At 41.5% G+C, this 27,902-nt stretch overlaps 1 protein-coding gene across 3 annotated transcripts in view; it reads left to right on the plus strand.

Moving 5' to 3' along the window:
• Window positions 1-27,902, plus strand: part of rspo1 (R-spondin 1) — a 141,192-nt gene that overhangs the window by 64,249 nt on the left and 49,041 nt on the right. For all 3 annotated transcript variants that reach the window (XM_034174096.1, XM_034174098.1, XM_034174097.1), the window contains 2 exons: window positions 5,676-5,867; window positions 23,114-23,257. In XM_034174096.1, coding sequence (XP_034029987.1) covers window positions 5,676-5,867; window positions 23,114-23,257 — 336 coding nt within the window. The remainder of the gene's footprint in view (window positions 1-5,675; window positions 5,868-23,113; window positions 23,258-27,902) is intronic.

Raw genomic sequence — 27,902 nt, forward strand, 5'->3', positions numbered from 1 at the left:
GCTTTCAGGTGGATTTCAGACGGCTTTCGGTGGATTTTCAGTCGTGTGACTAACCGAGAAATTGTGTATGAGCTGGACATGCCGAACATGTCCTGTGAGGCTTCATCACGGCATTGCTTTGCGCCATGCGGCACCACCGAGACGCGCGGAATTCCTCTGCTCCTCTTTCCATGACAAAACTCCTGTAACAGTGGAATGTGCCTTTCATTTCCAAACTGGACACTGTGTTGATCTGGGATGTCGTCTGATTAGCACAGGAATTGCGGAAGACGTGGACATCAGCACTTTCTCGGCACATTGAGACAGACGTGCGGAGGAATTCCACGCGTCACGGCAGTGCCGCATGATGCAAAGCAACGCCATGATGAAGCTTCACAGGACATGTTCTGGCATGTACAGGCTCATCCACAATTTCTCAGATAGTCACACAACTGAAAAGCCACCGAAAGCTGTCTGAAAGCCATCTGAAAGCCGTCCTGTGAGACCAACACGGAGGTGGTTTTGTGCCGCGCCATGAGCGGCACAGTGGCGCATTCCTCCTCTCCTCTTTCCATGAAAAAAACTCCTGTAACAGTGGAATGTGCCGAAAAAGTACTGATGTCCACGTCTTCTGCCATTTTTGTGTAAGTCAGACGACGTCCCGGATCAACAAAGCCTTCACGTTGGAAATGATCTGGTTGATTCAGCCTGTCGATTGGCACTCGGAGCAGCTGTGGGTGGTCTTTAAACCGGCTGGAGCACTCCTTAATCTGTGTAATCCCCATAAAATCGTCCCTGAAAACCATCTGAATTTTCTGAATGGTGTCCTCCTGGAGGTCTCTCACAGTTTCTGGAAAAAATTGATGAGGCAAAGCTCCAAATCGTTCAGACATTTTATTCGCAATAAAAATCCGACGAGAGGGGTGGACCACTGCTCACACAAAGCCTGCTCACAGGCGAATGACGCCACCGACAGGCGTGAAAAAACTCACGCATGCGCACGAAGGTTCAAGCTTGGCTGATGCAATCACACGTGATTCAAATCTGTATGGGTTTTTGCAAAAAATAAAAAGGTCTGATACTTTTCTCACAGACCTCGTACGCCATGTTTTTGTGTGTACGCAGCCTTTGTACATGAGGCCCCAAGTGTTTAAAAATGGATATTAAAATGTATAGCGAAAATTACTGCATAGATATTGGGTTGTGATTCCTTATGCAGACATTTCCGGGTCTTTAATAAACACTGGGGGCTTTATTTCTGGAAAATGAAGCCCCCTACATATAACTTGTACTTATATGTAGGAATGTGCAATACACACAGCTCTAACCATGCATATGCAGTTGTAGAACAGGGAAAATGCAAACAGAAAGCATTGCTGGCATCACAGTGCACAATCTCTTCCTCATACATTCCGTACAGTTTCTTAGTTGAAGAAAATATCTTTTCACATTGTTACACTAGGTTTCTTCAAACTATCATGTCATGGTAAATGGACTGCTTTTATATAGCGCTTTCCATCTGAATCAGAAGCTCAAATCACTTTACAGACGTCAGGGTGCTGCCATGCAAGGCGCTCATTGCACACCGGGAGCAACTTGGGGATTAATAAGGACCATGCCCAAGGGCCCTGAATGATTTTCTGGTCTGATGGGGGTTTGAACCTGGGATCCTCTGGTTTCAAGCCCACTGCTTTAAACACAAGACCATCACCTCCCCTTCTCATGGGTAGTCTGCCATTTAAAAGAAATTGTGTTACACATGTAAATACTCCACAGGAGTGCAAAGAATTCTGGGACCAGCATTACAATAAATAATTGCCTACTTAGTCATATAACTGGAAAGTTTTATGCTGGTTCTTGTGATGCGCTTGTTAAAGTTATGTCCATAAGTGATTGTAATATCTATATTAAAAAGCAACATCTGACACCATGAGAGAATGGTCATTTGGAATGGTTCCATTCAAAACTACTTGTGGTTACCACCTAGTGTAACCACTCGTTGTATTGGTATTTAAACTCCTTTTCACCAAAGTTTCTTCGCTCTCTTGGACATTATTCTGGTGAAGAACACAAGCAACAAATGGATGTTTGTTACCATTAATGGTTAACAGAAGGCTTTTCAGAATTCAAATTTTCATGAACAGGCACGAGCATGGTGGTTTAGAACATGTACAATTCATCAGCAGCTGATCAGTGCTGATGTGTGTACGACTGGCATGTGCCTATATGATAAATCCAGATTGATTTTGTTCTTACACGCATAATTTTATTTGTACAACAGCAATTAGAACATTTTCTATGTACAATTTGATAGCGTATTTGCCCGTCAGTTTCACGACAAATAAAAAAATATATCACAAATAAAACAACCATTTGCGTTCATCCATTAAATGTGTTCCTTGTAATTATATTGAATTTTGGGTGGGCGCTTAATCAATTTTCTTCAATAAAAGGGGGTGGGCCGATGCTAAAATTCAGGGCCCTGCTCATGTCAAGTTATCTCCATTTTTCTCCCAGTGATCCTATGGGCGTGCATCACAGAGCAAGCAGGATTTCAAATGTGGATCTTCATTACATGTCATAAAAGCATAAAATGAGCTGATGGACCTAAACATCACTTACTGTAGCAGGAGGAGTTCTACCTGCACAGTCATACAATAGTGGGACTTTGAGGATGTTTAGCACAAAACACAACTGCATGCAACTGTAAAAAGTAGATTTAACCTGGGTATCTGGGTGTCCACATACACAACAAGCTGGACTGTAAACACAGATACTGTGTATAAGAAAGGTCAGAGCCAACTGTACTTCCTCAGGAGGCTCAGATCTTTCAATGTCTGCAGAAATACAGTAGTATGTAAATGTTTGGGCACCCCTGATAATTTCCATGATTTTCCTTTATAAATCATTGGTTGTCTGGATCAGAAATTTCAGTTAAATATATCATATAGCAGGTGAACACACTTATATTTGAGAAATGAAATGAAGTTTCTAGCATTTACAAAAAGTGTGCAATAATTATTTAAACAAAATTATACAGGTGCATTGTCATTTTATTGATTTGAATACATTTAGCACTAATTATGGGAACACAAAATTGGTTTGGTAAGCTCATTGACCCTTACAGAGGTGAATCCAATGATGAGAAAGGGTATTTAAGGTGGCCATTTGCAAATGTTTCTCCTATTTGCATTTATTTTAATGAATGGCAACATGGGAGCCTTTAAATGACTCTCAAATGATCTGAAAACAAAGATTATCCAACTTCATGGTTTAGGGGAAGGACACAAAAAGCTATCTCAGAGATTACACCTGTCAGTTTCCACTGTGAGGAACATAGTGAGAAAATGGAAGACCACAGGCACAGTACTAGTTAAAGCCCAAAGTGGCAGGCCAAGAAAGGTCTTATACAAGCTGAAGCGAGGGATGGTGAGAACAGTCATAGTCAACCCACAGACCTGCTCCAAAGACCTACAACATGATCTTGCTGTAGATAGTGTCTCTGTGCATCGTTCAACTATACAGTGCACTTTACACAAGGAGATGCTGCAATGCAGAGGAAGCCTTTTCTGCATACACGCCACAGAGTCACCTGAGGTATGCTAAAGCACATTTGGACAAGCCAGCTTCATTTTGGTGCTGTGGACTGATTGAGTTATTTGGACATAACAAGGGGTGGTATGCATGGTGGAAAAAGATCACAGCATTCCAAGAAAAACACTTGCTACCTACAGTAAAATTTGAAGGTGGTTCCATCATGCTGTGGGGCTCTGTGGCCAGTGCAGGTACTGGGAATCTTGTTAAACTTGAGGGTCACGTAGATTCCAGTCAATATCAGCAGATTCTTGAGAACAATATTCAAGAATCAGTGACAAAGTTGAAGTTGCGCCGCAGCTGGATCTTTCAACTAGACGACCCTACACACTGCTCAAAATCTACTAAGGCATTCATGCAGAGGAACAAGTACAACATTCTGGAATGGCCATCGCAATCCCCAGACCTGAATATTATTGAAAATCTGTGGTGTGATTTGAAGTGGGCTGTCCATGCTTGGAAACCAACAAACCTGACTGAACTGGAGATGTTTTGTAAAGAAGAATGGTCCAGAATACCTTCAACCACAATCCAGACCCTCAATAGAAGCTATAGGAAGCGTTTAAAGGTTGTTATTTCTGAAAAGGAGGATCGACTAAATATTGATGTATTTTTTCTGTTGGGGTGCCCAAATTTATGCACCTGCTGAATTTTTTTTTTAAGTATTATTGCACACTTTCTGTAAATCCTATAAACTTCATTTCACTTCTCAAATATCTCTGTGTTTGTCTGCTATCCGATATATTTAACTGAAACTGCTGATCAAAACAGACAATAATTTATAAAGGAAAATCATGGAAATCATGAGGGGTGCCCAAACATATACATACAACTGTATGTTGCAGATGTTTTATCACTCATTGGTCTCCAGCGTCATCTTGTACGCTGTAGTGTGCTGGGGCAGCAGGCTGAAGGCAGCTGACAGGAAAAGACTCAACAAGCTTATCATGAGGGCTGGCTTTGTCCTGGAGGTGGCACCGGAGTCTGTGTTGGAGATGTCAGAGAGGAGGATGTTGAGGAAACTGCTCACCATCGGGGACAACCCGTCGCACCCCCTGCATGTCACACTGAGGTCCTGTCAGAGCACCTTCGGCCAAAGACTGAGGCCACCGAGGTGCACCACAGAACTCCACAGGAGGTCCTTCCTACCTGTGGCAATTGGATTGTATATCTCCTCCCCCTTCTGCAGGATGAATACATAACAATCAGTCTTCAGTTACTCAGAGCTATGTGTAATACTGTCAAACATCTTTTGCAAGTGTCTTTCAGTCATTTTGCATAGACATGTTGCACTCATTGTTCTTACTGTAAAAAAAAAAAAAGAAAACAATGTTTGCTGTTTCGGCACTCTGGCAAAATAATTTTCTTTGGGATTAGTAATGTTCTTATTCTAATTTGCCTGATGCCATGATGTTTACACACAGACCTGTCAAGTCTCACACATTCGGCATGAGACTCAACATGTCACACTCTCATGCTCATGCATGGCACTCTCCTCCATCCACCACTACATCCTGCAAGACAAAATAACTCCTTGAGCGTATCTCAACTTGAGCACTCTGCACACATTGGTTCTTGAAACATCTGCACACTCAATTAGCCAGTTAATCTTGGTCATGCACTTTGAAAAAGGTGTGTAGCTCCCACAGGAACTGTAAGGCTCGCTGATTGATCTTTGCATAAGTCTTCTGTGATATCTGTTGCCTGGTTTGACTGGCTGTTGACTGTTGGGCCAAATTACTTGGTTTCCTCCAAAAGAAAATCTGCTAAAGATCTTCAGCAAGCAGATTGAAATAAACACTAAGTGTTCAAACAAAGATGTTTGGCCTGGTCTCCAGTTAGATGAAGCCAGCAGGCATTAACAGCCTGCTTGCTGAAGTGATGAAGTACTGGTGTATTTATGTCTGGGTGATGATGCCAGAAAAATATGAAAGCCCTGTTGTTGTTCTGATTTTACAGAATGCTGGCAAACTGTTTTATATGCTCATTAAAGTCATATCTGCATGGAAACAGTTCTTGTTTATAGGTACTGGTGCTCCATACTGTTCTTGTCCTTGACCTCCAACTGACTCTTCCTTTCTGTTTACCTTATGTTTCCACAGTTAGTACAGAGGGGCCACCATCTTGCCCCAAAGGCTGTGACCGCTGCTCTGAGTATAATGGCTGCGTGAAATGTAAGCCGAAGCTCTTCATCTTCCTGGAGCGTAATGACATCCGTCAGATAGGCGTATGCCTCGCCTCCTGTCCCACGGGATACTTTGGCATGAGGAACCCAGAAGCCAACAGATGCACCCGTGAGTTTTACTTTGCTATATTTCAACCCCAGTGTTTAACATTGCTCAGCACACTAAAACTGTAGATATACAGAACCTTGGAACTATTCACAGCTCAGTTTGGTCCATATGTATTTCGACATTGACACAGTTTTTGTTATTGAAAACACATATCACAGAATATTAGACATGAAAGCCAATGAAAGCTGAAAGCTTGTGATGCTGTCGGTGATAATTTGACAATAGTTAGATTTAAATCGCATTGTTTTCAAGGAATCAAAAGGGAATTGGAGTAACATGCAGAGATAGTATAACACAAAATGAGGTACCATTTGTTGAATTTGCTCAACTGCATGAAATGATTCATCCAGTCATCTGGAGTTGGTAGGCAGAAAAATGTTTCCATCAGTATCACATCTTTGCATGTGTGTGACAGTCCTGGTGCTTCCTGTCTTACTGTACGGTTGTAAGCCTGGGATGTTAACCAGTGACCAAAGCTAACAACCGGATGTCTGTGGCACTACACCTCTTCAGAGAATCCTTTGGTGCTGGTGGGAGGACGTTGTGTCAAACAAGCAGTTATGAAGACTTCGTTCAGATTGGGGTTTGTAATCCGACTTGATTGAGATTCGGACCAAATCCCAATAGACATATATATACACTCAACAAAAATATAAACGCAACACTTTTGGTTTTGCTCCCATTTTGTATGAGATGAACTCAAAGATCTAAAACTTTTTCCACATACACAATATCACCATTTCCCTTAAATATTGTTCACAAACCAGCCTAAATCTGTGATAGTGAGCACTTATCCTTTGCTGAGATAATCCATCCCACCTCACAGGTGTGCCATACCAAGATGCTGATTAGACACCATGATTAGTGCACAGGTGTGCCTTTGACTGCCTACAATAAAAGGCCACTCTGAAAGGTGCAGTTTTGTTTTATTGGGGGGGGGATACCAGTCAGTATCTGGTGTGACCACCATTTGCCTCATACAGTGCAACACATCTCCTTCGCATAGAGTTGATCAGGTTGTCAATTGTGGCCTGTGGAATGTTGGTCCACTCCTCTTCAATGGCTGTGCGAAGTTGCTGGATATTGGCAGAAACTGGTACACGCTGTCGTATACGCCAGTCCAGAGCATCCCAAACATGCTCAATGGGTGACATGTCCGGTGAGTATGCCGGCCATGCAAGAACTGGGACATTTTCAGCTTCCAAGAATTGTGTACAAATCCTTGCAACATGGGGCCGTGCATTATCCTGCTGCAACATGAGGTGATGTTCTAGGATGTATGGCACAACAATGGGCCTCAGTATCTCGTCACGGTATCTCTGTGCATTCAAAATGCCATCAATAAAATGCACATGTGTTCTTCATCCATAACAGACGCCTGCCCATACCATAACCCCACTGCCACCATGGGCCACTCGATCCACAACATTGACATCAGAAAACTCACCCACACGACGCCACACACGCTGTCTGCCATCTGCCCTGAACAGTGTGAACCGGGATTCATCCGTGAAGAGAACACCTCTCCAACGTGCCAAACGCCAGTGAATGTGAGCATTTGCCCACTCAAGTCGGTTACGACGACGAACTGGAGTCAGGTCGAGACCCCGATGAGGACGACGAGCATGCAGATGAGCTTCCCTGAGACGGTTTCTGACAGTTTGTGCAGAAAGTCTTTGGTTATGCAAACCGATTGTTTCAGCAGCTGTCCGAGTGGCTGGTCTCAGACGATCTTGGAGGTGAACATGCTGGATGTGGAGGTCCTGGGCTGGTGTGGTTACATGTGGTCTGCGGTTGTGAGGCTGGTTGGATGTACTGCCAAATTCTCTGAAATGCCTTTGGAGACGTTTATGGTAGAGAAATGAACATTCAGTACACGAGCAACAGCTCTGGTTGACATTCCTACTGTCAACATGCCAATTGCACGCTCCCTCAAATCTTGCGACATCTGTGGCATTGTGCTGTGTGATAAAACTGCACCTTTCAGAGTGGCCTTTTATTGTGGGCAGTCTAAGGCACACCTGTGCACTAATCATGGTGTCTAATCAGCATCTTGATATGGCACACCTGTGAGGTGGGATGGATTATCTCAGCAAAAGAGAAGTGCTCACCAAAAGTGTTGCGTTTTTATTTTTGTTGAGTGTATATATATATATATATATATATATATATATATATATATATATATATATTTATTTTTTTATTTATTTTTTTTCCCCTGAATCTGAGCTGCGCAAATCAGATTTAATCAGAATGAATCCAGATTGTTTTTGAGCTGGAGAGTGGGAGTCACCGAGGTCTGAACACAGATGTTGCTAGCTCTGGGATCATGACGTCAAACTTCCTCACTATGTCCATGCGCCCACAGCCTCATCTCCACTGTGGCGGTGAACAGTAAAGCACTAAAGCAAACAATGTTTTTGCTCTACAATGCCATCTCACCTCACACACACACACACACACACACACACACACACACACACACACACACACACACACACACACACACACACACACACACACACACACACACACACACACACCTGTGCTTGTTAATATGTCAGCATCAGAAAAACTGTCACAGCGGTCACTATAGCAGAATTTCTGCCAACTGCAGGTGATGATGTGAAGCACCATCATTTTTCCATAACAACACAGGCAATAATTGACTTCATTGAAAGCTACAACAGTTTTGGGATTTTGCAGTGTTATATTAACACAGGGAACCCTGGCCTTGATCACAGAAGTTAACTGTTTGTGAGATTGTAAATTAATTTAAATTAATTTAATAAATCTGAAATATCACACAAATTATGCATATATACCTGTTTAAAACCAGGCAACTCTCTGCACTTCAGTAATCCACCTCTTGCTATCTATTATTCATCCTCGTTAAAGCTAAAACAACATCCGATTTGTCGTTGTCACGCCGGTAAGCAGCAAAAAGTTTTAATATTTAACTGTCGTGGTACACTGCTGCCATGTTCACAGCCATACTGTAAGTGGTGGCTGATTGTGTTTTATATTTAGTTAATTTTTAAACTGCCATCAGAGCCAAGATTTCCTGTTTCACTGTAATGTGAGAAAACTCTGCTGTATTTTTTTTCTGTAGCTGGAGAAGGCAAAGGGGATGCCTGTGTTTCACCTGGCTGTACAGATAGATGCTTAACTTTGAGAGGTGGTGACGGACCGGTTGTCTGCTTGGTGGTTAACATCGAGGACCCAACATGGCTACATGATATGGAGATGACAATTTGCAGCATTAGCGCATGCTCCTTGACTTTATTTGAGTAGCATAAGTATTTAGTGTGCTTTCTGCGCAACATGACGACCATGTGAATGAAAGTGGGTACAGATGTGGCCAATGATGGGTAGCGAGACTGATGCATTATTGTTATATTATTAGGTATTATATTATAGATATATTATTAGAACTACTATTAATAATAATACTCCTAATAATAATAAATTCAATTTCTAAAGTTTCTTTCAAGGAACCCAAGGTCACTAGTCCAAAACCAAAGGTCTTGGTGAAAAAGTGAAATTTCAACTGTGCTTTAAAGATACTGAGACACAGCTTGTTGCAGATCTCAGAGGGGAGCATGTTCTTGAGAGCTGGGGCATGCAGCTGTGAAGGCTCTGTCCCCAAAGGACCACATTCTGGCTTGGGGGATGGTGAATAGACCCATGTCTGTGTCCCACACTGTCTGTAATTGGGTGTAATAGAGGACAAGGTCCAATGGGGGGGCAAGAGCATGGAAGGATTTATAGATGAGGAGGAGGATTTGAAGAAGATACAGTAATTAATCGGGAGCTAGTGAAGGTGCATGAGGCGGTGTGCTTCCAAGACTTATTGTGGGTGAGAAATCTGTCAGCTGAGTTCTGCATGTACTGCATGCTTGACTACTGCTTTGTTGGGAAAAACAAACAGAACAACATTAGAGTAGTCCAGTCAAGAGATGATGAAGGCATGAACGAGGGTTTCAGCTGCGGTGTTGGAGAGTGATGTGTGGCTTTGGAGGTGTTCTTGAGGTGTTAAAAGACAATTTTAGAGAAAAGTTTGATACATGACTGAAATGAGAGGGTGGAATCTACAATGACACCCAGTTTGCAGATCTACGGGTATGGAGAGATGGAGTAGCCATCAACAACAAGGTGAAAATCACCCAGCTACTGGAGAAAAGCCTTTTGAGCCACAACCAAGAACTCAGTTGTGATGTCACCGAGTTTGAGAAGGATGTATGACATCTAGGTTTTGATGTTTTCCAGGCAGTTGATACAAGAAGGAGGGTGGAGCTGTTTTAAGGGTTTGGTGCTGAGATACAGCTGTGTAACCATGGTGGCAAATGATCTGACCAAGGAGGAGTACATAGATGATTAAAAAATGGAGGTCCTAGCACAAATCCTTGAGGGACCCCTTGGTTGACTGGAGCAGGGGAGGAGCATGGGCCACTACAGGTGACATAATGTGACCTGTTATCCAGATTCAGGAGAATGAGGATGCTGGTCTGCAGGAATGAGGAGGTCATTTGTGATCTTAGTGAGAGCTGTCTCGGTGCTGTAGTGTGCACTGAAGTCAGATTGGAAAGGCTCATGTGTTGCTGCATGTCACTCACAAGCAACAAACTCAGCGTGTCTACGAAGGTGTTAACACTTGGAATAATAGCCCGGATAACATAAAATCACTTGGTACTCTAGTCGGCTTTAAAAGGCTCTACAAAAACTTTGATTACACTATAGTATGTTAGATTGGGTTTATTGATTTTGTCTTGTTTTTGGTGGGATCAATTTATACTTGTATTAGGTATATGTATAATTTTATATACATATGTCAAATTTTTATTTTTGGCTAAAGGGGTAGGTGTTTACAAGCTTTTGCTTCTGCCTACACCCTTTTGGGCTCATGGGTGCATTGTTGGATTATTTTCTTTCTTTCTTTGTATGTTTTGTTGGTTTGGATCTGTGTGTGCCGAATAAATAAATTAATTAATTCATTCATTCATTCTATGTACCGTATTTTCCGGACTATAAGGTGCACTTTTTTACATGTTTTGGCCGGGGGTGCGACCTATACTCCGGTGCGACTTATAAATGAAAAATATACCGGTAGGATCTCAATGAATTTACTGTAACAAAACAATTTTACGTGACGGAGTCAATCTATGTTTTAAAATGGCCACCAGAAAAGGAAATGCAATGCATCATGGGCACTGTAGTATGGCGGCCGTCCTATAGGTTATGCTGGTCGCGATAACCAATCAGAGAACAGAACGTTGGACGCGTGTTCCTCACCTCACCCACAGCGTGAGAAGCTGACGAACACAGTGCTTGCTGTTATTCCAGCATGGCGAACAAAACAGCTTCAACCCTTGGATATCAGTGTGAGCAGAGTGTTTAAGTTGACGCTGAGAGCTGCGTGGGAGCACTGGGTGAGCGACGGTGGAGGATTAGCGTGTGCACTTGGAAGGAGCTGGCGTTGATGATTGTGAAAAGCCTTTGAAGCAGACGAACATGGTGTTTATTCCGGGACAGCTAACAAAACAGCTTCAACCCTTGGATATCAGTGTGAGCAGAGTTGACGCCGAGAGCTGCATGGGAGCACTGAGCGACGGCGGAGGATTAGCGTCTGCACTTGGAAGGAGCTGGATCGACACCACTGGGCGGTCATGAGCTGTGCAGGTAGGTGCTGCATGGTTCGGCTCGCAATGTGGTCCGCAAAATACAAACATATCCGTAGGTAAAATGCAGCTCACGAGAGGGCACTCGAGGCTTGTGTGACTGTTTCTGCGACTTCTGACTACCATAGAAAAATAAAAATTTCAACGTTATTGATAACTTAACAAGACAACGGAGAAGGCCCGAAAAAATGCCACCAAAAAGAAAATCATACTCTGCAGATTACAAGTTAAGACTGGTTAAATATGCATCCGAAAACGGTAGCCGTCACAATATTATCATCTGAACTTTTCATGTTAACATACCTGTATGTCCATGGGACTTATAGTCCAGTGCAACTTATTTATGGTTTATTTTTCTTTATAATGGATAAAGTGGCTGGTGCGACTTATACTCCGGTGCGACTTATTTATGGTTTATTTTTCTTTATAATGGATAAAGTGGCTGGTGCGACTTATACTCCGGTGCGACTTATAGTCCGGAAAATACGGTATATCATGTGTTTGACCTATTATCGGTCTGGGGTTGATTGATTATTTGCACTGATAATTGGCCAAGCAAATGATCGGTGCTGATAATTATTTGACTCAATGATGTATGTAGATTTATTGGCCTGATTATAATCAGTTGACCCCTAATGCTTTGGACTCAGCTCTATCATCATTGAAAGTAAAAGGCTTTATTATGTCACCTTATATTGCATCTCTAGTAGGGCATATTATATATAATGACAATAAATATTGTTTTTCTGATTCTGAAAAAAAACAAAAAACAAATTTGAGTAATTAAGTCATATCAGGTGTTGAGAACTTTCACCCAGTTCTTACTGTAATACTGTCCCTTACAAAGTACAAAGTCAAACTATTTCTCAATTTAAATTTATTCAAAGTCACAATGAAAACCAGGCCTTCTCTCTCACAGGAGATCCATTCATTCAGAATCTTGAACAAACGACTAAAACAGTTTTTATAAATCACAACATGGGCGTGACAAAGGTACACCTTATTTTGGTAAATCCTTCCCTTACTGGTCCCCGTGGGCATTAAAGGGAGGTCCAGCCTTTGTCCATAACTTGCGATTCATTTTGTAACTTGAATCTCTTTGTTCTAAGTGGTAAAAGCGGTTCAATCCAGTTTGACATGCACATTTAGACAAATAACAGATTAAAAGTATACCAAACTAAGAATCTAACCATTTAAGTACAGTAATTACAACCCCAATTCCAATGAAGTTGGGACATTGTGTAAAATGTAAATAAAAACAGAATACAACTAGAAGCACTCAGAGAGTGCAAACCTCCGCTAAGGCCATAGGGTTACTGACCCTAAAGAGATTCCCTCCTTGGCACAGTGATCTATTCAACAATTCAGTGTTACAACCAAAACTATGATACATACACTTTTCTTTCCTTTATATTTGACATCCTTGACCATGAAAACATACCACTAGAACTTGGAATCACTTTTATGTCTTTATTAGTTCAAAAGTTATTGTATTAAAACGATTTTTCGGTAATGGCGGTTTTCTTCTGGATCTAGCTCCTTAACATTTGAAGCTACATCAAATCTGATGACACCTTACTGAATCAGTACAGATTCAGCTACAATTTGGTGTTAGTTGTGCATCTCTAGCTTCATTTGTCACCTCACACTGACACATTTTCTATTTTCCCTATATTTTTGCATATTCTGGATCACCAGATCCGGAATCTGGATCTGATCATCACCAAACTTTGTTGTTTCATAGAACATTTGACTATGTTACACCCTAATTTTTTTCAAGCCTTTCTGCCTTGTTTTTGTGGAGTTAGAAACTAGAATGTCAAAATTCCCCCGATTGTGATCCGGATCACCACTAAAATTTATTAACTTGATCCTCTTGTCATTTCCAACCACTCCACAAAATTTCATCAAAATCCGTTCAAAACTTTTTGAGTTATCCTGCTGACAAACAGACAGACAAACAAACCAACGCGACCGAAAACATAACCTCCTTGGCGGAGGTAATGATTTGCAAATCCTCTTCAACCTATATTCAACTGAATACACCACAAAGACAAGATATTTAATGTTTAAACTGGTAAACTTTATTGTTTTTGTGCAAATATTTGAAATGGATACCTGCAACACGTTTCAAAAAAGTTGGGACAGTGGTATGTTTTCCACTGTGTTACATCACTTTTCCTCCTAACAACAATAAGCATTTGGGAACTGAGGACACTCATGACTGGGTATAAAAGGAGCATCCCCAAAAGTCTCAAGCAAGCAAAGATGGGGCGAGGATCACACTTTGTGAACAACTGCATGAAAAAAATAGTCCAACAATTTAAGAACAATGTTTCTCAACATTTAATTGCAAGGAATTTAGGGATTCCATAATCTACAATCCATAATCAAATCAAATCAACTTTATTTATATAGCGCCAAATCACAACAAACAGCTGCCCCAAGGCGCTTTATATTTTAAGGCAAGGCCATACAATAATTACGGAAGAACCCCAACGGTCAAAACGACCCCCTGTGAGCAAGCACTTGGCGACAGTGGGAAGGAAAAACTCCCTTTTAACAGGAAGAAACCTCCAGCAGAACCAGGCTCAGGGAGGGGCAGTCTTCTGCTGGGACTGGTTGGGGCTGAGGGAGAGAACCAGGAAAAAGACATGCTGTGGAAGAGAGCAGAGATCAATCACTAATAATTAAATGCAGAGTGGTGCATACAGAGCAAAAAGAGAAAGAAACACTCAGTGCATCATGGGAACCTCCCAGCAGTCTAAGTCTATAGCAGCATAACTAAGGGATGGTTCAGGGTCACAATATAATCAGAAAATTCAGAGAATCTGGAGAACTTCCTACACATAAGCAGCAAGGCCAAAAACTAATGTTGACCTTCATTCCCTCAGGCGGCACTGCATTAAAAACCGACATCATTGTGTAAAGGATCTTACCACGTGGGCTCAGGAACACTTCAGAAAACCATTGTCAGTTAACACAGTTCGTCGCTACATCTACAAGTGCAAGTTAAAACTCTGAAAGGTGCAGTTTTGTTTCATGGGGGGGGGGATACCAGTCAGTATCTGGTGTGACCACATTTGCCTCATGCAGTGCAACACATCTCCTTTGCATCATCCGTGAAGAGAACACCTCTCCAACGTGCCAAATGCCAGCGAATGTGAACATTTGCCCACTCAAGTCGGTTACGACAACGAACTGGAGTCAGGTTGAGACCCCGATGACGAGCATGCAGATGAGCTTCCCTGAGACGGTTTCTGACAGTTTGTGCAGAAATTCTTTGGTTATGCAAACCGATTGTTTCAGCAGCTGTCCGAGTGGCTGGTCTCAGACGATCTTGGAGGTGAACATGCTGGATGTGGAGGTCCTGGGCTGGTGTGGTTACACGTGGTCTGCAGTTGTGAGGCTGGTTGGATGTACTGCCAAATTCTTTGAAACGCCTTTGGAGACGGCTTATGGTAGAGAAATGAACATTCAATACATGAGCAACAGCTCTGGTTGACATTCCTGCTGTCAACATGCCAATTGCACGCTCCCTCAAATCTTGTGACATCTGTGGCATTGTGCTGTGTGATAAAACTGCACCTTTCAGAGTGGCCTTTTATTGTGGGCAGTCTAAGGCACACCTGTGCACTAATCATGGTGTCTAATCAGCATCTTGATATGGCACACCTGTGAGGTGGGATGGATTATCTCAGCAAAGGAGAAGTGCTCACTATCACAGATTTAGACTGGTTTGTGAACAATATTTGAGGGAAATGGTGATATTGTGTATGTGGAAATAGTTTTAGATCTTTGAGTTCATGTCATACAAAATGGGAGCAAAACCAAAAGTGTTGCGTTTATATTTTTGTTGAGTATATTTCAAAATGAGCTAATATTTGCACAAAAACAATAAAGTTTATCAGGTTGAACATTAAATATCTTGTCTTTGTGGTGTATTCAGTTGAATATAGGTTGAAGAGAATTTGCAAATCATTGTATTCTGTTTTTATTTACACTTTACACAACATCCCAACTTCACTGGAATTGGGGTTGTACTTAATACCAAAACAAATAGCAAAGAAAACAAAATAATACACAAATATATCTAACAGAACCATGCAAGTAGCAACAAAAACTTTGGCTGGTAACATTTCTGATTGAATTTGCTTGACTTCACACTGCACATCCTGCGATGGGACAACTGTTCCTGCTCACATCATCAATCAATCAATCAACTTTTTTTTTTTATATAGCGCCAAATCACAACAAACAGTTGAAGATGCTTAAACAATATACAACGCTGTGAAAATGTTTGTCGTCTTGAGCTTTGACACTTAAAATATTTCATGGTGTGTCATTAAGATAGAATTCAGGCTTTTTGATGTTAAAATTTTCTAAATTGTGCCATTCAAATTAGTCCACACTTCCCAGAAAACTTAATGACGTTGCAAGGAGAACAGTGAGGGAAGCCACCAAGACATCCATGACAACTCTGAAAGAGTTATAAGCTTCTTATGGGATATACATTTAAAAACAAAATGTGCCTTATAGTTTGGAAAATACGGCAATCAACTGACTAAATATAACTGCACTGTGTCTTACTGTGTCTTAAAGTAGGGTTGGCCAGATCCCACTTGCACATGCAGTGACTGCATTTATTTTGTGCTTATCCATCTGCATCAAATGCTCAAAGTGCTTTACAATAATGCCTCAAATTCACCCCAATGTCAGGGTTCTGCTGTACAATGCGCTCACACCGGGAGCAGCTAGGGGATTAAGGACCTTGCCCAAGGGCCCTTAGTGATTTTTTGGTCAGGCTGGGATTTGAACCAAAGATCCTTTGGTCTCGAGCCCAAGGCTTTAACCACTAGACCATCACCTCCCCCTATGGACTGTGCTTTATAGAACATCAAGACAGGTCCCATAGTTTTTGACTTATATGGACAGGATCCAATCTTTAATATCCTTGTCCCCATTCAGCACACTGACAAGAAGAAAGTAACAACTGGCCAATTAGATTCGACATCTGAACCTTTTTGTTATTCATTCTTGTGGAAAAAGGAACAAGAATACAAAATGCTCAAGCCAGCAAAGTACTTTCTGAACTGGAAGAATGTCAGAATTTTGAATTAGATTGGGCATCATTCGCCTGGTTGTGGGTAGCTTTGGCTCCTTTGCACTTTCGGTTAAAGGATGGCGGCACTCCCGATGCTTACAGCGCAGGTTGTGGTGGCAGTGGGGCACCAAACCAGTACTTTAAGCCCAGGCCTGCCAGAACATCCGTCTGTTTTCTCGTTTTCCATTACGTGCAGGGTTGAAACAAAATCCAACCATTTCAAATTCATTATTGTTTGTGTGTTTTCAAGAGGATGTCTGTGTTTTTTTTGGGGGGGATTTCATGAGCAGGGTGCACACCAGACCACGATCCATGTTTGCTGTGGTTTATGTTATTCTGATGTACCCTTGTGTTACTGTGTACAGCATGTGTCTTATCCCAAGTCTGTAGGAAGCTTACATCTGCAGAGGGAAATTGGCTCTTAATCACCCAACTATGATGTGACACTGAATGCAATGCATTGAAGTGATATCTCTGAATATACGTATGTCGTCTGAGATTCACAAGTTCAACATAGTTTTGTGTGTCTGTTTAGTTGTAGAAGGCAACCACAACATTCAGCAGCCTGTAGTGATTATTTTGCTATAGGAAGAAAAATGCACTATTCTCCTCTATCAGGGTGTCCCTAGACTACACTGTCCAACATCTCAAACTATTCCCTACATTGGTAACAGCATAGGGCTTGGACGGCAAAAAAAAAAAAAAAAAATGTAGATGAGTGGGTTTGTTTTTGCAGCGGTCACAATCTTTAGTGCCAAAGGTCAAATCTTTGGTTGAGCTGTCTGTTCCTCTACTTCTCAAGGTGCTTTGGCCAATTTTCATCAAATGTGATATTATGTGGATGACAGTCAACCTTATAACGACTCTAAAAGCATTTGCTTTGACATAAGTCAAGGTCATTAGGGGTCAAAGGTAAAAAAAAATATAGGAATAGAAATATAGGATTTTCAATCTGATTTCCACCAAATGTGACACACAGATAGAGATGGGTTCTGGAATTGCTCAGGCGAGGTTCAATTTGCCAAGGGGGAATTATTATGTCAAGGTTAGTGGGATCAAAGATCAAAATTTAGATATTTGTTTCTTTCTGAAGATGAGTGATGAGATGTTTCTTGTGTGACACCTTGGTAATAAGACACCTTTTTATAGGCAATCAGTTGGGACTGAACCAGGTGATATTAATTTGCACTGACAAGGGGCAGGCTTGCTTTGTAATAACTGATAGATTTCAGCTGGTGTCTTGCCTTTCCATACCATTTTCACACACCCCCCCCCCCCCCCCCCTTATGTGTTCAGTGTTTTTTTCCTGTGTTATTTCACATTATTACACATAACTTCTTTCTGTACTTAATGTGTTTTGGTTTCTTGCTATGTGTGGATGACTTGGGTTGTTACCTACATCTGGGGAAAAGTTCAGTCAGTAGCACCTTTAGAAATATATACTGATTAAAATGGTGACGTGCTAAATACTTATTTTGCCCACTGTATATAGGGATGTTCCATTCAGGTTTTTCTGCCCCCAGTCCTGATAAGTCATTTATTATTGAGTATCTGCAATACTAAGTCCTGATCCAATACTCATGTTTTCCCTCTATTACATCTGCTCAGAGCAGAACCCAACATGTTCAAGTCTATCTATTGTATATGCTTGTCACTTTAACAGCTCCACCGTTCATTGAAAAACAAAACACATTATATTTTGTAATCCAGTAGATTATGTGATTAATTACACAAATAACCATGTATTTTGCATTCAGTAACTGATTACATCTCAAAATAATCTGACACAACTCTGCATAAGTATAGATCCATCTTGCCTTGTATCAGCAATTCAGGCTACTGGTGGTGTGTGATGTGAATATTTGAAATATATTTACCTTCACAGAGGAGGTAATGCTTTCATCGCTGCTTGTCTGCTTGACTGTTGGCAGGATAAGTTCAAAAGTCAGACATGGATTCAATGAAATTTGATGAACAGATGGTGTTCTGGCAAATGCATGATTAAATTTTGGAAGTGAACTGGAATATAGTGGAAATGAGATCCAGAAGAATGTTTGGCAAATCGCAACATTTGTGATGACGTTTGGTGAGGAGATTAAGAGTGTTGTAGAAAATAAGGAATTGTATTTGGAATTTGATCTGAGCATGTTTTGGAAGAAGTTTCAAGCAACATGTGGCCTTTGTGCTGCCCCCTGAATGCCTTCAAGTTGAATTAGCTTTTGATATTTTCGAAATACGACAGAGTTTAAGAGTGGAAAATGACTTCAAGAAAATTCATGGAATGTGGTGCTTTCTTGTTATGTGAATAGAGCTCTCTCATTGTTCTGATTTGTTGCAGAGGAAGATCAATTTCCTTGGCCAGTTCTTTTTGGAGGTCCTTGATAGCTATCTAAGGCTATTATCTAATCATCTGACTTTATATATCATCCAAGAATGTCTTGTTAGCAACATTTGTCTTGCATTATGGACCCCTAAATGTCTGCGTTGTTGGATATCACTGTCATTGTCTTAAAAAAGTGAGCGGTTGTTCAAGGCACATGATACCCCAGTGAGAGATTCAGTGTTGGATAATTTCAGACTTTGGCATGTGTCCCGCAATAGGGCAGACCGTTTCAAATGTACATCCATGTGAAAGTACATATGAATGTATTTTAACTGTGGAAACCTGAGCATACAGTTGGATCCATAAGTATTAGGACAGTGACTCGTGGAATGTTGCCTTTGGACACCAGTGTTGAATTCAAACAAGTTGTGCTTATAGTGTAGATTTTATGCTTTAATTCAAGGGGTTAAACAAGAATATTGTGTTAACATTTAGGAATTTTAAACATTTGTATACACAGTACCTCTATTTTTAGAGCCCAAAAGTAACTGAGCAAACAAATATGCAAGTTACTTTTCATCACTTTTAGAGCTAGCTTTCTTTAACAAAGTCAGGGGATGGATACATGAACATTTCCAAGTCACTGAATATGTCTTGATCTTTATTTGCATCAATCATAAAGAAATACAAACAGTATGGTACTCCATAGTAGATTTTTCTAGAGTAGGCTCTTCTCCAAAATGGAGTGTTTGTGCAAGAGACCGGTGAGGGAAGCTACCAAGACACCCTGTCAACCCTGAAAGAGTTATTGGATTCTGTGGCTGTGATTTGAGGAACTGCATGCTATAACTTTTATCTGTACCCCCACCAGTTATACAGCTTCAGTGTGGAATGGCAGAGAGAAGATGGCAAATCTCATCTACAGTGCGCCAAAAGAGTCTTCAAAAATCCTTCAAAAAAAGGTTCAGAAATCCTTCTCTGTTCCCTTCCACCATGATGTTGTGAATGGTGGTGCAACAGATAAGCTCCTTCAGATTTGTCTGGATATTTTGGTGGCTTCTCTCACTAATCTCCTTTTTTTGGTCACTGATTTTTTGAGAACTCTATATTTTTTAATGATCGTAAATGAAATTGAATACCTATTCAGTGACTCAGACATGTTTATGTGTCCATCCTCTGAGATCTTTAAAGAAAACTGGCTGTAATAGTGAAGATGTATAATAAAAATAACCCTTCAATGTCCTTTGTGTATAAATGGCTGTTATTCCCAAATTGTAAATTGCGATATTTTTGTTAAACCCCTTCAGAATTGAGGGTCACAGTCTACGCTACAAGTATGTCATGAATGCTTCATTTCAGCTACACTGTGGTGGTGCACAGTGGCACAACTATAAAAATGGTCACTGTCCAAATCCTTATAACTGTACAAAATCTTTCATTCAGCACTCCTTTCATCTGGTAAAGGTTAATTTAGATGTAACATAAAAATTAAGCCATTTCCGTATTCTTAACATACAGTAATATGTCTAAATTTTAAAATATGTATCAATTTTTCCCATATATATATATATATATATATATATATATATATATATACGAGGTCTATTAGAAAAGTATCCGACCTTATTATTTTTTTCAAAAACCACATGGATTTGAATCACGTGTGATTGCGTCAGACAAGCTTGAACCCTCGTGCGCATGCGTGAGTTTTTCCACGCCTGTCGGTTGCGTCATTCGCCTGTGAGCAGGCTTTGAGTGAGGAGTGGTCCAGTCCTCTCGTCGTTGTTTCATTGCCAGGAAATGGCAGAATGATTTGGGCTTTTTTTCCATCAGAATTTTTTCAGAAACTGTTAGAGACTGGCAGCTGGAAACCATTAGAAAAATTTATCTGGCTTTCGGTGAAAATGTTACGGGCTTGGTAGAGAATAAGGAGTGTTACTGTCGCTTTAAGGATGGCCCCCAGCAGCTGTGGGGCGCGCCGCACTCCGAAGCCGCAATCGACAGGCTGAACGACCATTTCATTTCTAAACGGATGGCTGTCTGGATCCGTGACCATCGTGTGCCATTTCTCTGGTTATCACAAGGGCTTGACATCAACCATTTTCCGACAGATTTCACTTTTAACAAGAGATTTTGTCATGGAAAGCCGAGCGGAGGCTTCGCGCGTCACGATGGATTCGCTACTGGAGCGAGACAAAACCACCTCCGTTTTGGTCTCACAGGACAGCTTTGTGATGGCGTTCAGACAGCTGTCGGTGGTTTTTCCATTGAGTGATTATCCGAGAAATTGTGGATGTGCCTGGACATGCCAGAACATGTCCCGTGAGGCTTCATCACGAGGGGGTGGACCACTCCTCACTCAAAGCCTGCTCACAGGCGAATGACGCAACCGACAGGCTGGAAAAACTCACGCATGCGCACGAGGGTTCACGCTTGTCTGACGCAATCACACGTGATTCAAATCCATATGGTTTTTGAAAAAAATAATAAGGTCGGATACTTTTCTAATAGACCTCGTATATATATATATATATATATATATATATATATATATATACAGTGAGGAAAATAAGTATTTGAACACCCTGTGGTTTTGCAAGTTGTTCCACTTAGAAATCATGGAGGGGTCTGAAATTTTCATTTTAGGTGCATGTCCACTGTGAGAGACATAATCTAAAAAAAAAAAAAAAATCCGGAAATCACAATGTATCATTTTTTTTATAATTTTTTGTATGTTACTGCTGCAAATAAGTATTCGAACACCTACCAACCAGCAAGAATTCTGTCTCACACAGACCTGTTAATTTTTCTTTAAGAAGCCCTCTTATTCTGTGCCGACGCGGTGCGGCGGCACAGGAAAAACACCTCCGTGTTGATAACCATTTGTAAAATCCAGGCGGCTTTTGATGGCTTTCAGTGGAGTGAGTATATGAGAAATTGTTTAACAGGCAGGACATGTTCCAACTTGTCCTTAAGGCTTTCAACAGAGGTGTTTTTCCTGTGGCGGAGCGTCGCGGCGGCTGCGTCCCGACGCGCGGACCCGTCCGCACGTCTTTCATTAAAAAAATCTCCTTTAACAGTGGAATATCCGGATAAAATGCTGAAACCGACTTCTTCTGAAACTTCTCTGTTCTCTCACGACGTCTTGGATCAATAGAGCCTGAAATGTGGAGGTTTTCAGCTTGAACAGGCTGACGACGCTGCCTGAGAGCGCTGCGCGACGTCTCGCACCGTGAAAAGTCCTTAAAGCGACAGAATCACCTCAAAATCTCTCATCAGCCGTTAAAATTTTCACTGAAAACCAGCTTAATTTTTCGAACCGTGTCCACTTCGATGTGTCTCACAGGTTTAGAAAAAATTTTGATCAAACAACGCGCCAGTCTCTCAGCAACTTCTCAGACAAAGGAATTCCGACGAGGGGCTGGACGACTCCTCCCACAAGGAGTGCTCACAGGCGAATGACGTCACCGACAGGCGTGGAAAAACTCACGCATGCGCATGAGGGTTCAAGCATGTCTGACGTAAAAACATATGAATGAAATCCATATAGTTTTTGAAAAAAATAAAAAGGACCGTAACTTTATTGACAGCCCTCGTATATATATATATATATATATATATATATATATATATGTATATATATATATATATGTATGTATGTATGTATGTATATATATATATATATATATATATATATATATATATATATATATATATATATATATATATATATATATATATATATATATATATATATATATATATATATATATATATGTATGTATATTGATTCCAGGTTAAATAAGTGGTTTGTTTTGTTGGGGGGTCAGATGTGGTAATGGCCCAAAAGTGTGGAGGAACCCACACAACTAATCTGCTGGCTGTGCTCGTTCACACCACACATGCAAAAACCAACATGTTTTCCATCAAATATGTTAATACACCCCGTGTTGTTTTATTGCTAATAAATCCCTCATGGGAAATAAAATTCAAGTTCTCTTTGTCCTGTCTCCAGACACTAGCTTCAACAAAAAATTCACAGATTAGTCCACTTTCTCTGTGTCCGCGACAGCAGAGGTGCTACCAAACGACTATTAATATCTTTGACTTGATCTTTCTTTGTTTACTTTGTGTCTTTCAGAATGCAAAATAGACAATTGTGAAGCATGCTTCAACCGAAATTTTTGCACAAAATGTAAGGAAGGCTTGTACTCGCACAGAGGCCGATGTTACATCAGCTGTCCTCCAGGCCTGCATACTGCCAATGAGACCATGGAGTGTGTCGGTGAGTGACCTTTAACCTTCCACTGTTTACTAACTTCAAACCTCATATCTCTAAAACTGTATCCTAAATGATTCAGAAGGCATAATTTTGATGATGTCATTTACTCATGAAACAGCTCTAAGGTGTGACACAAGTAACACAAAACACTCAAAGTGAGTTGACTGGTGTGACAGTTAGAAAAGCCCTTGTTGCCTCTACTGCTGTGTGCAAAGATTGATCACTACCCACTGTGTATTAATAGAATTAGATTAGGAAGGGCAAGTCTTCGGTGACATGCGTCACTTGCAGCACTGTTAGCGATAAGGTAAAAACTGTTGACTTTTATGTTTAAGTGTGCAAAACATGGGCAGCACGGTGGCTTAGTGGTTAGCTCTGTTGCCTCACAGCAAGAAGGTTGTGGGTTCAATTCCCATGGCCTTTCTGTGTGGAGTTTGCATGTTCTCCCCATGTTTGAGTGGGTTTCCTCCGGGTGCTCCGGTTTCCTCCCACATCCAAAGACATGCTGGTTAGGTGGATTGGACTCTTTAAAATTGTCCATAGGTGTGTGTGTGTGGGTGTGTCTGTGTTTGTTTGTCTATTTGTGGCCCTGCGACAGACTGGCGTCCTGTCCTGGGTGTACCCCGCCTCGCGCTCTATGACTGCTGGGATAGGCTCCAGCCCCCCGCGACCCTTAATTGGACTAAGCGGTAGAAGATGAATGAATGAATGTGCAAAACATTTTTAAGTATACATGGAGTGTGGAGTAGGGAGTTCCCAAAAACTGAGTGGACATGCACAAAAGGGGGTAGTGAGAGTCCCTCAGAGAAAAGTTTCACTGAGTATTTGACTTATTTGGTAGTCATTAGACAAACTGTGTATAGTACAATGTTGCCCCACCAGTTATATAGAGTGACACAGAGGATTTTCTTTCAAGGAAGATATGAAATTTCAGAAATCATTTGCCAACAGGCAAATGGTAGACTCAAGCCTAGCTCTGATCATTTTTCTTGTATTAAATCTTTTTTTTCCTTTTCACCTTGAAGCTGTGACTGATGATGCAACAGGCAAACGTTTTACAATCCCTAGATTCCAAAATCACAGCCACAGAAGTGTGTGCATCCTTTATACCCCTGCCACACTAGATCACAAATTGCATGAATGCTATACGAATTGACATTCGAACGACATTCATGCAATTTGTGCTGCATTCGAACTGCCCTCGGAACGCCTTGTACAGCATTCCTACAGGAGTCGGCACATTTGTGTTTTGCTTGTGCTGGAAGACATTGAATGGCTGTCGAGTTGCAGTTTGTACCACATACGTACTGCTGTATGAATGGACATTTGAACGTCATTCATGCAATTCGAGCTGCATTCAAATTCCTCAGACTGCATTTGTGTGGCACACAATCTGGGGAATATTTGTACGCCAGTTGTACTGCTGTTTCAGTAGCTCAAGTGACATTCAAACTGGCATATGAAATGGCAACATACCAGCATTTGGAGCAGTATGATTGCATCAGCATGTCCCGATTCTTCCCCCGAGGGACCGGACCCCACCCCCCTTGGATCCTTTTCAGGATGCAAAAAATGAAATGTTGTAATGTCCAAAGTCTGTGGCACGTAATCACTATGTGCATGAGACATGAACATTGCGTAATCACACCGAATACACAGTGTGTCACAGCAAGTCAGCATGTCTCTGTGACGCACTGACTCACACTGGCGCCATCTGTATGTGGTCTAACAGCCATGTGAACATGACAATACAGATAAATCCTCTGACACAAGAGGTGGACTGACAATGGATCTGTGATATCATGTTCATTCTGGACGTTACACCGTGATCACAGGCACCGCACATCCTGACGCACACTTCAGCCATCTGGACGGGGTCCAACAGCCATGAAACCATGATAATACACATAAATCCTCTGACACATGAGGTGGACTGACAATGGATCTGTAATATCATGCACATTATGGGCATAAGTGGTGCACCACGCAGAGCCTTTGACTCGCCATGGGGCAGGGTGCCAAACAGCTGCACGTGATGCTACAGCTATGATAATCATAATACACGTACGTCATGCAACCCATGAGAGGGCATGACCATGTACCTGTAACAGCCCGATCAAGTGAGCTGCAAAGTGAGTCAGTGCGTCTTACAGGTGGCTGAATGGGCTGTCACTGTGATGCTTTTATTTGAAGTTTTCACAGAGAAGTGCTGTGTAAAAGCAGTGAGGTGTTTTGGATTCAAGAGCGCAAAGAGCACCACGTTTGGTTGCTTAGCAGTGGTTGGTCGTGGTGATGCTTGCAAAGTTCTTTGTTTTTTATTTAATTTTCCTTAAATCCGGCACAACTGTGAAGCTATCTACGTACATGTAATCGGTGCATGGGTTGGATGTCATTCAACACCCAGCAATGTAACATGGCAGGTCTTCAAAAGAGTGGAACACAGTGCTAGCCCTGCCACCCCCACCCCCACTACACTTGCTTTCCACCCAGACCTTGTACGTACAGCATTGGAGGGGCATTCTGCATATTCCTGCTGCATTCTGCCAGCATTGTGGGTTTCCTTGCTGTGTTGTTTTTATTCTTTGTCTTTTTATTTTATTCTGTTTTTATTTTTTGTGGGAATATCTGCATTCAACCTGCACTCTTGGTAGTCGACCTGGATTCGGGAGCAGTTACACTCTGAATTGTGTTGCCGACTGAACGGTCCCCCCTCAAAATCGGTCCACCCTGCCTTTACTGCGCAGGCGTCATTTGGATGGATGGATGAGATTTATTGTCATTGTCATTACAAGTGCAATAACAACGAGATTACGTCCACACTCAAATTGCCACAGACAAGATACAGCAATTAATCCACAATTATTACTTGTTTACCGTAATAATGGCACACATCAGAATTAAGACAAGACATATACATTTGACATTGTTTATGTGCACTAAACTTGAAGCAGTCCGTTTTCTGAATTGAGACGCCTCCAGCTTGGAGGGAATGGGGACCTGCCGCAGCTAAAACTGCGCCACCCCCGGAGGGGAAAACGAGTGGCGTGAGCAGTGGCCGGGATGGGGTGTGTGATGGGAGCAGGAGGAGAGGTGGGGGGGGGAGCATGCTTTCAGTCTTTGTCCATGTGTGAGTCAGTTTCTGTCCTTGTGTACTGGAGTTAGAGAAGATAAGGAGGCAGCCGAATGTTCACCAAGGCCGTAGAGATTCTTCTGGAGGAAAACGATAAACAATTTCTGTGCGTCAGCTGTGTTTCAAGGATTATCACTTTGTTTCTGCTTAAAACTGCACTCCAGTCATCATCGATCTCAGTGACAGATATCTGAATCTTTTGTACAACAATAATTTCCACATCAACTCAGCATTATTTCATCATAAAAGACAGGAGAGCAATCAGAGTGCCACAGCCAGATGAGCTGATAGCTGCTGCCTTCACTGCGCCTCCGTCATTTCAAAGTGTCAGTACCGACTCACCAATTATTGCCTTGTTTCTGTTTAAAACGGCCTTGTTTCTGCTTAATGATTTAAGAGGTTTCACCTTGTCATCTGATGGTTAATAATCCCATTAATCCATTTGATCGCTTTGGGAGTAGAGAGTCAGACTCAGTCCCAAATGACGCATGCGCAGTGAAGGCAGGGTGGACCAATTTTTAGGGGGGGGGGGGGGGGGGGGCGTTCGATCTGCGACTCCGGTTTCATATCACATTCTGGGTGTTCGTACAGCATTCATACACGGCTGTCCAAATGTCTGTCCCGTATGAATGCAGCTCGAATGCTGTTTGTTTTTCCAGTTCATGTGATTCGTATGGCATTCATGCTCTAGTGTGATGGAGCCCTCAGAGTTGTCATGCCTTTGTTGGTGGGTTTCCTCATTCATGTCCTTGCATAGTCACTTGCTTATGAACTGCATAATGGAGATAGATTTACCGCATAATACCATACTGTCTCTTATTCATCAGTGATTAATGTAGCGAAGGTCCAAAACATATTCAGTGATTTGGAAATGCTCATGCAACCATTGACTTGTCTAAAGAAAACTGGCTGTAAAATAAAAGGCATATTGAGCTTGTCCAATTAAATCTAGCCTTTGACAATGGAAGGCCTGTGTATAAAAATGGCTGTAAGCCAATGACCTTATACACAGCCTTTCTGGACTTCCAGACACAGTTTCAAGTGGTGCACAGGAGTGCAACAGACTTGGAGAGAGACATGCATGGATAGGGTAACTAACTCATCTGGTGGTTGATATCCCTCGATTTTTCTGCATACCACCAAGGTTGCTGAACCGTTGAGCCAACTAGATTCAGGATGAAGTATACCTTATTAATAGTGACACTATAACTCATTTCTAATTTTCTCAAAAAAAAAAAAAATGCTTTTCACGTTTTATTTTAAATGCATACAGAAATTAGATAAAACTGATACAGCCAAATAAGAGCATAAATGGTGCTGGATATAATTAACTTAAAGTTTTCTTTTTCCCTGTTGCTTATTTTCACTTTTGTAGTAGTCTATCGAGAGACAGCATCACAATGTCTTTGCAACATTCATTAAAAAACAAAGCAATGGTCGAGCTTTTAATATTGCTGTGAACATTACATCAACATTCGTATCCACCATGAGCCTTTGGCTGTTTTCATTTCTCTGCAC

Source organism: Thalassophryne amazonica, chromosome 7, assembly GCF_902500255.1.
Source record: "Thalassophryne amazonica chromosome 7, fThaAma1.1, whole genome shotgun sequence".
Taxonomy (NCBI): Eukaryota; Metazoa; Chordata; class Actinopteri; order Batrachoidiformes; family Batrachoididae; genus Thalassophryne; species Thalassophryne amazonica.